The sequence below is a fragment of the Myotis nattereri genome (assembly GCF_964212035.1).
Source record: "Myotis nattereri genome assembly, chromosome: 9".
Classification (NCBI taxonomy): Eukaryota; Metazoa; Chordata; class Mammalia; order Chiroptera; family Vespertilionidae; genus Myotis; species Myotis nattereri.
In genome coordinates this window covers 43,201,815-43,214,828 of record NC_138084.1, presented here as the reverse complement: position 1 = coordinate 43,214,828, position 13,014 = coordinate 43,201,815, and the positions used below count along the sequence as shown (strand labels likewise).

General features: G+C 38.7%; 1 protein-coding gene across 1 annotated transcript in view; it reads left to right on the top strand.

The window, feature by feature from the left end:
* Positions 1 to 13,014, top strand: part of FCHSD2 (FCH and double SH3 domains 2) — a 179,077-nt gene that overhangs the window by 21,995 nt on the left and 144,068 nt on the right. Inside the window, exon 3 of the mRNA XM_081098695.1 lies at positions 4,718 to 4,763. Within this exon, the coding sequence (XP_080954821.1) occupies positions 4,718 to 4,763 (46 nt within the window). The remainder of the gene's footprint in view (positions 1 to 4,717; positions 4,764 to 13,014) is intronic.

The window sequence follows — 13,014 nt, the reverse complement described above, 5'->3', positions numbered from 1 at the left end:
AAAGGATGCAGTGTTAGAAAGCATTGGAAGATTTCTTGTGACTCTCTTCATATTAGGCCCTGGGCTATTCATGACAAACTTGGACTTTGATTTCTTTGTGATATAAATTATCTCTTTTCAGGTAACTCAGTTTGATGACATTTTTTAAAATTTTATTTATGGTGCATCAAGAGCTGAAAGGAAAATAAGATTAAAGATGTCCAATTAAAGCAAGTCAGTTGGTCAACACATGCAACTAGAAAAAAAAGGCTTTATTTATTTATGCATTTATGCATTTATGCATTTATGTAATTATTTATTAAAGAAAGGGATTTTGAAAATGTTCTTAAATTGAGTTTAGAGAGAGAGGAAGGAAGAGGGAGAGAGAAAAACAATGTGAGAGGGAAACATTGATCAGTTGCCTCCCATAGTGACCCAATAGGGAATCGAACCCACAAGCTTTTGGTGTACGGGATGATGCTCCAGCCAACTGAGCAACCAGGCCAGGGCAAAGCAGCTTTATCTAGGCTGCATTTGATAAATGTGAGAGGTGATGCTCCACAACCACTTTGAAACCACTTTGACATTGGGAAGTATTGAGTGGGGGAGGGAGCTGGGGAAGATGATTATGTGATGAGGAAGATCATAGAACTTTTTCAAACTCCTGAATATTGCTATCACAGTGTGATGACATTGTCTTTGAAGTATTTTTAATTCCCAGAAGTAAAAATAGCTTATTCAAATGTAGGTGCCAACAACACATTGTATTAGTAAGAGTCACCTGTGAACTTTACAATATTACAGATGCTTAGGTCCTACTCTTAAGATTCAGAGTTGGGCCGAGGCCGGTTTGGCTCAGTGGATAGAGCGTCGGCCTGTGGACTGAGGGGTCCCGGGTTCGATTCCGGTCAAGGGCATGTACCTGGGTTGCGGGCACGTCCCCAGTAGGAGATGTGCAGGAGGCGGCTGGTCGATGTTTCTCTCTCATCGATGTTTCTGACTTTCTGTCTCTCTCCCTTCCTCTCTGTAAAAAATCAATAAAATATATTTAAAAAAAAAAAAGATTCAGAGTTGGTACATTTGGGGAAAGAAGTGAACACTTAGTCCATATCTTAGCTATTGTGAGTAATGCTGCAATGAACATAAATGTGCAGATCTCTCTTAAAGATGGTGATTTCACTTCCTTAAGATATATACCCAGAAGTGGAATTACTGAATCATATTGTAGTTCTATTTTTAATTTTTGAAGAACCTGCATACTGTATCCATAATGGCTCTACCAGTTTACTTTTGCACCAACAGTGCACATTGACCAACACTTATATCTTGTCTTTAGATAATAGCTATTTGAATAGGTGTGAGGTAGTATCTCATTGTGGTTTTGGTTTGTATTTTCTAGATGATTAGTGATGTTGAGCACCTTTTCATGTACTTGTTGGCCATTGTATACCTTCTTTGGAAAACTGCCTTTTTTATTTTTTAGGCCCTCTGCCTATCATTAATAGAATTATTTGTTGTTGGTTTTTGCTATTGAGTTATATGAGATCCTTATATATTTTGGATATTAACTCCTTATCAGATATATGATTTACAAATATTTCCTTCTAATCCATAGATTCCCTTTTCATTTTGTTGATCGTTTCTTTTGCTGTGTAGAAGTTTTTAGTAAAATAACATGGGTGTCAAAAGGTGTGTGCATATGTTTGTGAGTGTTCATTTATTTATTTAAAAATAAGGACAGTAGCCCAGCTGGTTTGGCTCAGTGGATAGAGCATCGGCCTGTCGACCAAAGGGTCCCGTGTTTGATTCTGGTCAAGGGCATGTATCTTGGTTGCAGGCTCCTCCCTGGTTGGGGTGCATACAGAGGCAACTGGTCAATGTGTTTTTCTCACATCAATATTTCTCTCTGTCTTTCCCTCTCTCTTCCACTCTTTCTAAAAATCAATGGAACAAAAAATAAAAGTAAATATAAGGACAATATTTTCTTCAAACACAATACAAATTTTTAGTAAAACATCAGAAAATATAGAAAGTAAAATGAAAAGAAGAAAGTGAAATTCTGTAATCCCACTACCCAGACAAAACTTACATTATTATTTTGATCGCTCTCTCTCTCTATGTATATATCTCTATATATAAAAGCCTAAGCAACCGTTATGACTGGACAACCGGCCGGTAGCTGTGACGTGCACTGACCACCAGGGGGCAGACGCTGAATGCAGGAGCTGTCCCCTGGTGGTCAGTGCACTCCCACAGGCAACCTTCCCCAGCCAGCCAACCTCCCGTGGTCCCTTCCCCTGGCCACCAGGCCCGATCGGCCCCGATCTCCAGCCAGGCCAAGGGACCCCAGCTGTGCACAAATTTGTGCATTGGGCCTCTAGTGTGTGTGTGTGTGTGTGTGTGTGTTTGTATGTGTGTGTGTATAAAAACAGAGACATATAATCCCAAATACCCACAAATGTCCATGTGTATATCTATATATATAAAATACAATATATAAATGCTAGTATGCAGTGTGTGTGTATATATACTTATATATATAAAATACTAGAGGCCCGGTGCATGAAAATTCACTGGAGGGGGAGTCCCTCAGCCTGGCCTACCCCCTTTCAGTCCGGGAGCCCTCAGGGGCGGGAGGCGACATGGTGATCAGGGGAAGGTGATGCCCCCATCACACCTCTGCTGCTGCCACTGCTGGCAGTGCAAGCCTCGGCCGGCCCTGGTTACCTGAGCCTTGGGAGGCCCTGGGCAGCTGGGGGGCTGAGGGGAGTTGGGGACTCTGGAGGCAGGTGCCCCAGCAGGGCCGAGGGGACTGGGCACCACCATCTTGTGGCTGTGGGCACCACCATCTTTGAGGCGTGGCAGTCAATTAGCATATTCCCTCCTTATTGGCTGATGGCGCTGCCATCTTTGAGTGTGGGGCAGTCAGTTTATATATTCCCTCCTTATTGGTTGTGGGTGCCGCCATTTTGCGATGGCGTGAGGGTCAATTAGCATATTCCCTCTGTATTAGATAGGATAGTTTATGTGTTTCTTAAGAAGAGTATACTGATTGTATTTTAAAGGGCTATTTTTATAATGTGCAGTACCCCATAAGGAAAATGTTCTTGCTCAACTCTTTTTTTTATAGTAGCAAAATACACAGAATATAAAATTTATTTTCTTAACCATTTTTAAGTGTATAGTTTAATGGTATTAAAGACATCCATATTGTTTTGCACCCTTCACCATCCATCTCCAGAACTTTTTATCTTACAAAACTGAAACTCTATGCCTATTAAATAATAACTCCTCTGATACCCTCCTCCAAGCCCTGGCAACCAGTATTCTATTTTCTGTCTATATAATTTTTGTATACTCCAAATACCACATATAAATCATACAGTGTCTTTTTGGGATTGAATTATTTTATTTAGTATATTATCCTCAAGGCATTTGTGAGGGTTTCTGTCCTTTTTTTAAAATCCTCTCCTGAGGATCTGTTCACTGACTTTAGAGAGGAAGGGAGAGAGTGAGAAACATCGATTGGTTGCCTCCCCCACCTGCCCCAGCTGGGGGTCGGACTCTCAACCCAGGTATGTGCCCTGCCTGGGAATCAAACCTGCAACTTTTTTGTTGGTGTACAGGACGATGCTCCAACCAACTGAGCCACCCAGTCGGGCAGTTTTCTACCTTTTTAAGGCTAAATAATAGCTATTCACCCAAAACAAATGTAGTAAGATTTTAAATAGTTATAATTCTTAGATAAGAAATTAATAGTCATTTTGGTAAATTTAAATAACTTGAATTAAAAGTGGGAATTTTGGCTTATTGCCTTTTTTCCTAGTCAGTCTCTTTTCTTTATATTTTTTCACTTTTTGCTGTCATATCTCTGCCTTAATGAAGTGCTTTTAAGAGCACACATATCTGGCGTGCATAGGAAAGTCTTTACTCAGACTATTCAAGGTAAATTGTGCATATTATATATATCATTGACTCTACCTTGTCTATGGTTTATAAGGTACACTGTTATTTCATTACTGTTGCCATAGAAGAAAATACTACCAATAATTATTAAAAGGTGAATCCCAATGTAATAAATGTCAAAATGTGAACAGTGTTTGCTGTAGAATCTATGAAATATGTGGGTATGGAAAGGGTGCTCCCATCGTACCACACATGTAGTAGCCCTGTACTTTGTTTTGTAACTCTTGTAAAAAACTGGGAAGAAGGAAATGATTTGACTATTTTTTCATGATGAGAAGCTGCTCAGAATTTGATTTTAAACTTGTTTTCTGTAGTTCCCTCTACATTGGTTAAGTTAGTAAATTTGTTTTATTTTAGTGCCTCCTATGCACTAGCCATTCTAATAGCAGTAGCTAACATTTATATAGCATTTATTATGTGCTAGACACTGTTTTGAGCACTTTATATATTTTAATTAACTAAATTTTACATTATCCCTGCAAGGTGGTATTGTTACTGTCCCCATTTTACCAACGGGAAAACTGAGGCACAGAGAAGTCACGTGACTTGACCAAGGTCATACAGCTAGTAAGTGGTGGAGCTAGGATTTGAATGTAGATTGCCGGACTCCAGAGGAGTCTGTGATGTCAGCAGTATTCCTAGGCACATAAGATGAATGAAAATGGTTCCTTTCCTTAACACAGCTTAGCAGGTACAATTTGAGGGTGTGGTGGTAAATTTACATAACATTATTATAATACTTTTGGTAATGAATTCTTATTTGTGTTTTTAGGACATTCAGTCAGAAGAAGGCTGCTATTGAAAGAGAGTATGCACAGGTAAGCTTGGATATGGAGGTCCCATCCTAGGTATACCTGTTCTTTATAAGGTACAAGGGCAGATATGTTTGTTGGAGAGAAGCCTTGGTATCCCTGCATTCTCCTTTTCTTCATAGTTCTGGCTAACCCCTTTTACTCCATTTGGATCTTCATGACTACAAAGAAGGTCATAAATCAAACCTTTTAGATGGAGATAACACTTAAAGTATTTACAAATATAAATAAGAATAATAACTTATTCTCCCTTATATATCCCATTCTGCAGTTTTATGAGAAGTTAATTGTTATTTTTGTACAATCAGGCATTTTTTCTCATTAGGTCCTTGTTGATAGAGAATGGTGTGCTTTCAATGGATGGTATGGCACAGAAAATTTAAGCATTTAAAAAAATTTTTTTAAATTAGAATCAGACAGCTAAATGTGCCAAGAAAAATTATATTGATATATCATTTTATCGATATGTAAAAATTAATAACTTACCCTTCCTTGGACAAAAACAACTTAACATAATTTGGAAATTTGGCCCTTGTAAGCAATTACTTTCTATGTGAAATAGAATTCTAAAATAGATCGCTCCCCTCCACCCCCAAAATATGATACCCCTTCAAAAAATTAGTATTTATAACAGCATCTAAAAATACTGGAGAATATTAGAAGGAAAATTAATACCCAGGAAATGCTGTACATGCTAACCAGTATTGCTACTGCTGCTATTGATAGCCTACATAATAAAAGCCTAATATGCTAAGTGTCCGGTCGTCCGGTCATTTGTTCAATCAAAGCATAATATGCTAATGATATACTAAGGCCACCAACTGCTCACTATGACGTGCACTGATCACCAGGGAGCAGACAGTCGACTCGTTGACCAGTCTCTATGACGTACACTGACCACCAGGGGGTAGATGGTCGACCGGTCAACCAGTTGCTATGATGTGCATTGACCACCAGGGGGCAGATGCTCCGATCGGTAGGTTAGCTTGCAGCTGGGGTCTGGCTGATGGGGACTGAGTGAGATGGGCCAGACACGCCCTGGAGCCCTCCCAGAGACCTCCCGTGGTCCCTCCCTAGCTGGCCAACCTCCTTCGACCCCTGAGGGGTCCTGGACTATGGAGAGGACACAGGCTGGGCTGAGGGACTCTCCCCACCCCTTAGTGCATGAATTTCATGCACCGGGCCTCTGGTTATATATAATGCTGCTGTAGACATTCACATGTTAGTCTTTATTTGGACATATGTTGTTAAAATCTTGAGTGTATACCTAGGATTGGAATTACCAGGTCATTAGGTAAGTTTATGTTTAACTTTTTAAGAAATGACCAAACTGTTTTTCAGATTGGTTGTACAATTTTCATTCTCACCAGCAATGTATAGAGGTTCCAGTTGTTCCATATCCTCATAAATATAGGGCGTCCCCCCAAAATGTATACACAAACTTATTATAAAGGTTGTGTTTACTAAAATACATTTCATTTTCAAAATTGAGCTATCAGCTGTTAAAGTGTGTATACATTTTTTGGGGACACCCTGTACTTACCATTGTCTGTCTTTCTAATTACAGCTATTGTTGTGACTGAAATCATTATGAATAGTGCCTCTGCAAACATTCTTGTATGTGTCTTTTGGTGACTATGAATGTTGTCTATTGGGTATATTCCTAAGGATAAGATTTGCTGTGTCATAAGGTATATGTTCAGCTTTGGAAGATATTATGCAATGGTTTCAAAGTGATTGTTGCAATCACTACCAGCAGCGAATGAGAGTTGTAGTTGCTTTAAACCCTTGGCTTTGTCATGTTTTTTATTTTAGCCTGTCTGGTGTAAATTGGGGTAAATAATTGTGGATTTGATGAGCATTTTCTAGATGACTAATGAAGCTGAGGAACTTTTCGTATGTTAATTGGACATTTGGGTGGTTCATTTAGAGAAGAACCTGTTAAAGTCTCTTATTGGCCTTTTTCTTATTGATTTATAGTGCTTATATGTTCTGCATTTGAATCCTTTGTCAGATGTACAGGAGTGGGCAAAAGTAGGTTTACAGTTGTGAGTACACAAAACACAATTTATTCTTTTTTTCCCCTTTATTGATTAAGGTATTACACATGTCCTTATCGGATAACCCCATTGCCTACCCACCCCCAACCACCACTCGTGCCCTGACCCCCCCCTAGTGTCTGTGTCCATTGGTTATGCTTATATGCATGCATACAAGTCCTTTGTTTGATCTCTTACCCTTCCCACCTTCCTCTGCCTTCCCTCTGAGGTTCGATGGTCTGATCGATGCTTCTCTGTCTCTGGATCTGTTTTTGTTCATCAGTTTATGTTGTTCATTATATTACACAAATGAGTGAGATCATGTGATATTTATCTTTCTCTGACTGGCTTATTTTGCTTAACATAATGCTCTCTAGTTCCATCTATGCTGTTGCAAATGGTAGCAGTTTCTTCCTTTTTACAGCAGCGTAGTATTCCATTGTGTAGATGTACCACAGTTTTCTGATTCACTTGTCTTCTGATGGGCACTTAGGCTGTTTCCAAATCTTAGCTATTGTAAATTGTGCTGCTGTGAACATAGGGGTGCATATATCCTTTCTGATTGGTGTTTTTAGTTTCTTGGTATATATTCCTAGAAGTGGGATTCTTGGGTCAAATGGCAGTTCCATTTTTAGTTTTTTGAGGAAACGCCATACTGTTTTCCACAGTGGCTGCACCAGTCTGCATTCCCACCAGCAATGCAAGAGGGTTCCTTTTTCTCCACATCCTCGCCAGCACTTGTCATTTGTTGATTTGTTGGTGATAACCATTCTGATAGGTGTGATATGGTACCTCATTGTCGTTTTGATTTGCATCTCTCAGGTGATTAGTGACTTTGAGCATGTTTTCATATGTCTCTTGGCTTTCTGTATGTCCTCTTTCGAAAAGTGTCTATTTAGGTCCTTTATCCATTTTTTGATTGGATTGTTTATCTTCCTATTGTTAAGTTGTATAGTTCCCTGTAAATGTTGGAGATTAAACCCTTATAGGAAATATCATTGGCAAATATGTTCTCCCATGCAGTGGACTTTCTTGTTGTTTTGTTGATGGTTTCTTTTGCTGTGCAGAAGCTTTTTATTTTGATGTAGTCCCGTTTGTTTATTTTCTCCTTAGTTTCCATTGCTCTAGGAGCTGTATCAGTGATGATACTGCTTCGGCATCTCTGAGATTTTGCTGCCTGTGGATTCCTTTAAGATTTTTATGTTTTCCCATCTTACGTTTAAGTCCTTAATCCATTTTGAGTTTATTTTTGTGTATGGTGTAAGTAGGTGGTCTAGTGTCATTTTTTTTTCTTTTCTTGCATGTATCTGTCCAATTTTCCCAACACCATTTATTGAAGAGACTGTCTTGACTCCGTTGTATGTTCTTGCCTCTTTGGTCAAATATTAATTGAGCATAGTGGTTTGGGCCGATTTCTGGGTTCTCTATCCTATTCCATTGGTCTATATGTCTGTTCTTATGCCAGTACCAGGCAGTTTTGAGAACAGTGGCTACAATTTATTCTTGTATTATTATTTATTAGTATTAGAACTGTAAACCTAATTTTGCCCACTTTGTATGTATTATAGATATCTCTTCAATCTCATGAAGAAAGGTTATGTTTTATGGCTCGTTTTTTATCTGTTTCTTTTCATGAAAACAGTTCTTTTTTTATATATTTTTTTTATTTTTTTTTAATTTTTTTTATTGATTTTCCACAGAGAGGAAGGGAGAGAGATAGAGAGTCAGAAACATCAATGAGAGAGAAACATCGATCAGCTGCCTCCTGCACATCCCCCACTGGGGACGTGCCCGCAACCCAGGTACATGCCCTTGACCGGAATCGAACCTGGGACCTTTCAGTCTGCAGGCAGACACTCTATCCACTGAGCCAAACCGGTTTCGGCAACAGTTCTTAATTTTAATGAAATCTAACTTATTTTTTATAGTCAGTGTTTTTAAGTCCTATCTATATATATATATATGTATAAAAGGCTAAGTGTCTGTCCAACTGGTAGCTGTGGTGCGCACTGACCACCAGGGGGCAGACGCTCAATGCCGGAGCACCACGACGAACACTGGCCATTTAAAAATAAATGGCACCGTGGACCTGGCACCAACAAACCAACACTCGGCTTCCCCCAAGTGGGACACAGGCCCCACCACCACCCCGGTGTGACAGCCCACCAATCGCAGCCAACACTGCTGAGACCCCATGGTGCAAAATGTGGCCAACAGCCCAGCCTGAAAATGGTGGCTGTGGGCGCTGAGTAATGACATCACATAGCAACATCTGGCTTCCTCTCCCTAGCAACTAGCCTCCTTGGAGTTTCTACAGCCCAGGAACAGGACTTGCTTTATAGCCAGTTACAACACTTTAACCAAATGTCTGTGAAGCATTTTCCTGTACCTCTTCTCATTTGATCCTCACAGAAGTCCTGGAGTAGGTAGACAGGAGACTCAGTGGAATCCTATTTTCTTTTCACTAGCCAGAAAATGGAGATTTAGAAAGTTCAGAAACCTGACCTGACTGAAAAGAAGTAAGAAATGGTGGACCTTGAAAATGACTTAGGTTTTCTCACTGCGCAGAATATAGTCAAACCCTGCTACAGTTAAATATTTTACCCTTTGTTCTCCCTGTGTGATCTACAATAATAATCTGCTTCGTGTTGATGTTTACTGCTGTGTTGCTGACAATTACCTGAAAGAGAAGTTGGGGTGCTTCACTGAACTGGAAAAAGTTTAGCTAAATCAGAAAGCAGGTCTATTTATATTCTATACATATAAAAGGCTAAGTTGACATGCATGCACGATACATATAAAGCTCTCACTGGTGCCAATCGCACACATGTGTTTCAATCTGTCATTGTCAATCGTGAATTTGGTTGACACTTCTGTTATAGAGAAAGGGCGAATAGCGATATTAAAATATTTCTTCTAATTAATTTCAGTGTGCATGAGTCTGTGCACCGGGCCACTAGTTATCTAATAATAATGTTTGGTAATTACATGAGAAGCTTTCTTTTCAAGAAGTCCCAAGGTTTGGCTATTATTTGTCATTGATACATCATTTAAATAGTCAGAATATTCAAATACTTCAAAAAAATTGAATTGCAACTTATATGAGCAACTGCTGTGAAATTTTTATTTCCCCTGTCAATTTTGTCAATTTTAAAATGGTCTTTAAAAATATGGTGATGTGTTTTGGTTCTTTTTTTAATTTATTTCAGAAAGAAAGAGGGAGAGAATCATTGATCAGTTGCCTCCTGCATGCCCCCTATTGGGGAATCTAGCCCGTGATCTGGGCATGTGCCCTGACTAGAATTGAACCGTGGCTTTCTGATTCATAGGTTGATGCTCAATACAGTTCATTTACAATAGCTAAGATGAATGGGAATCTATGCTCTGGAAAGATTTACTACATTTAATTTTTTTATAAAGTATTATTTTAAAGTTAGAAGTCTATTTTAAGATCGACTAGTTTTCATGTATTGAGAATATTTATTGAGCACTCTTCTAGGTACTATGACTATAGCAGTGCCCAAAAAAGAAAGAAAAAACCCTAGCACTTATAGAGTTTATATTCTAAAGTTGTATGTTATCTTTCGATTAAGTATATTAACTTCTTTCTCTTCAAAGCCACTGACGGCATTATAGTCAATTGAGAAAAATGACCTTTATAGAATTATTGCTAGTAGCCTATGTTGTCATTCTCTATACAAAGGATTGATTGGCCAAAAAGGTTGAGTATTATTTGTGAAATTTAGAGAGCCAGCCCAATAGACAAGTATTAGAAAGAAAAAGAACTCATGTGGGATTGTTCATATGACAGCAATTTGAGAAATAGTACCTCAAGAATAAAATAATATTTCATAACCTAGTATTTACACTTAAAGGACTTGAGCCCTGAATTTTTTCAAGTCTCTTGGTACTTTCCATTTTCTACAAGAGTATTAATTTTATTTTTAGGCATAGTTTGTGAAATTCATTTAGTAATTCTCCAGAAATAACAGATGTGTTGCAATCTATTTATACAAACAAAACAGATGAATACCTGAAAGTATAGGAGTCATATATGTCACTAAACAAAATTAAATGTTAGGGTAAAATCAACTCTGGCTTTTGACTGCAGTTAGCTAACCACTGAGGTGTTGGTAAAATCATTTGCAATACTCTAGCTGAAATTGCTAAAGGCAAGTTCTGTGTATTAATATACTTCCTGTAGTCTTTGGCAGAATGCTTCTAGTGAAGGAAGGATACAAAAGGTTACTGTGGCTGGAGAGAAAGAGCAGGAAAAGATTGTGGACTTTAAGGGCGGCTCCTTGCCTGAGGACAAACACAGAGCAAACACGAACGCCCTGTCAAGTAGCCCGTGGTATCACACTCTTGAACTTAAAGTTTTTGCTATTTTTATTATTTTAAGAAATACATTTATAAAGAGTTGGGCATATTACCCATAAAGTTAGTGTTATGTGTATGTGGTAGGGTTCTTTTTTGGTAAATTTCATCAGCATAGAAGTTTAAACTATAACTTAACTCAGCTTTGTGCAGTTAGCTCTCTGGCTATTGCTATTAAAGAATTATTGGTAAACTTATTGGAAATGGTGGACTCTATACTTGGAGCTTGCTGTTCTGCCAGCCTTGTCATGTAGAACAATAAGGATAACTATCTTGAGAGAAAATTGAGGGTTATTTTCTGTCTTCATGTTGATACTTATTTTAAAAAATTATTTAATTTTTGTGTGCCTCAGCTTGCAGTGATGGTTAGAAATACATTTGAAGAGAAGACTATTTTTTTTCTCAAAATACTTGATATAGTTTGGTTTAAAAAAATTTTTAAACTGTATTAAAAGAAGAAATGCTGACTATGAGTAAATATTCATGTTCTTGGGTACATAAATTTGCTAGTAGGTTTTGTCTTTTCATAGCTATTCTGCAGCACACATCTTAGATGAGTGAAAGGAAATGGTTGCTTATGCTGCCCCTATTCTTTTCCTCTCCAAATATCATTTGTATTAATTTAGTGTTAAGCCAGGATAACACGGAGTATGTAGAGGGGAGAATTCAAACTCAAGCTGTGGTTTTGAACCTTTTTTTATGTTAATGTGCCCCCCCTCCCCCATTTTACATAGGACATACTGGTCTGCACACATCTTCATTCACTAGTTGAGTTTGGATCCCCTGTTCCAACCATTGATCAAAGGCCATGATTTTTTTTAAATACTTCCCCTGTCTCAGTCTCTCTATGTAAGTTTCAGGGTATCTTGTGGACTCTAACTTTCTCTGTATTATAGGTTAAACCACATACATGAGATGTTTTGTGTTGGGCACTCTTCTAAGCACTTTATGTGCATTAACTCATTTATGTTTTTTCAATAACCCTTTGGGGTAATAACTGTTATTCTTATTTTATCGATGTGCAAGTAAAGTAACTTCCTCAGAGTCTTCTGTCCTCTGCTCCTTCCTCCCCTTCCCTTAAATAATTTAGTTCTGACCACATTCTGAAAGAGACCTTGGCAAACTGAAGGGCATCCAGAACAAGACCAAGGATGGAAATCATGCTGTTTGTGAAAATGGTTGAAGGAACTGCAGATTTTCAGCAGCCTGCATTATAACTTCATGTATGTGTGTGTGTGTGTGTGTGTGTGTGTGTGTGTGTGTGTGTGTGAGAGAGAGAGAGAGAGAGAGAGAGAGAGAGAGAGAGAGAATTGACTATGACTAATTTCTTGTCACTCTGAAGTGTAGAACTAGGAACAAGGGGTAGAGAGATCAGGATAACAAAAGATGTTTTCTAGTTAGAGCAGATCCAGAATGGAAGGAACTGTCTTCCGGAAGTGTTGAAGTAAAATAATTGGTAGATCTTTATGTAATATCACCTTTTCTTTCTCCTCCTCCTCCTCCTCCTCCTCCTCCTCCTCCTCCTCCTCCTCCTCCTCCTCCTTCTCCTCCTTCTTTTTCTTCCTCCCCCTCCTTCTTCCTCACCCAAGGATATTTTTCCATTGGTGATTTTTAGAGAGAGTGGAAGTAGCACAGTGTAATGACTAGTTCAAAAAGGATTGGTCAGGTCTGGGTGGCGAGACTCTGGAGTAACTGAGTTCTAGGATGTGCTTCTACGGCAAGCATGAAAGTTCAAGAGTTAAAACCTCATTTATGCAAAGGAAGGATACTGGCTAATGAAACAGATTGTCTCCTTCCAAGATGAAGGGTGCAGATGCCACCATGAGGCGGAAGTTAAAGTT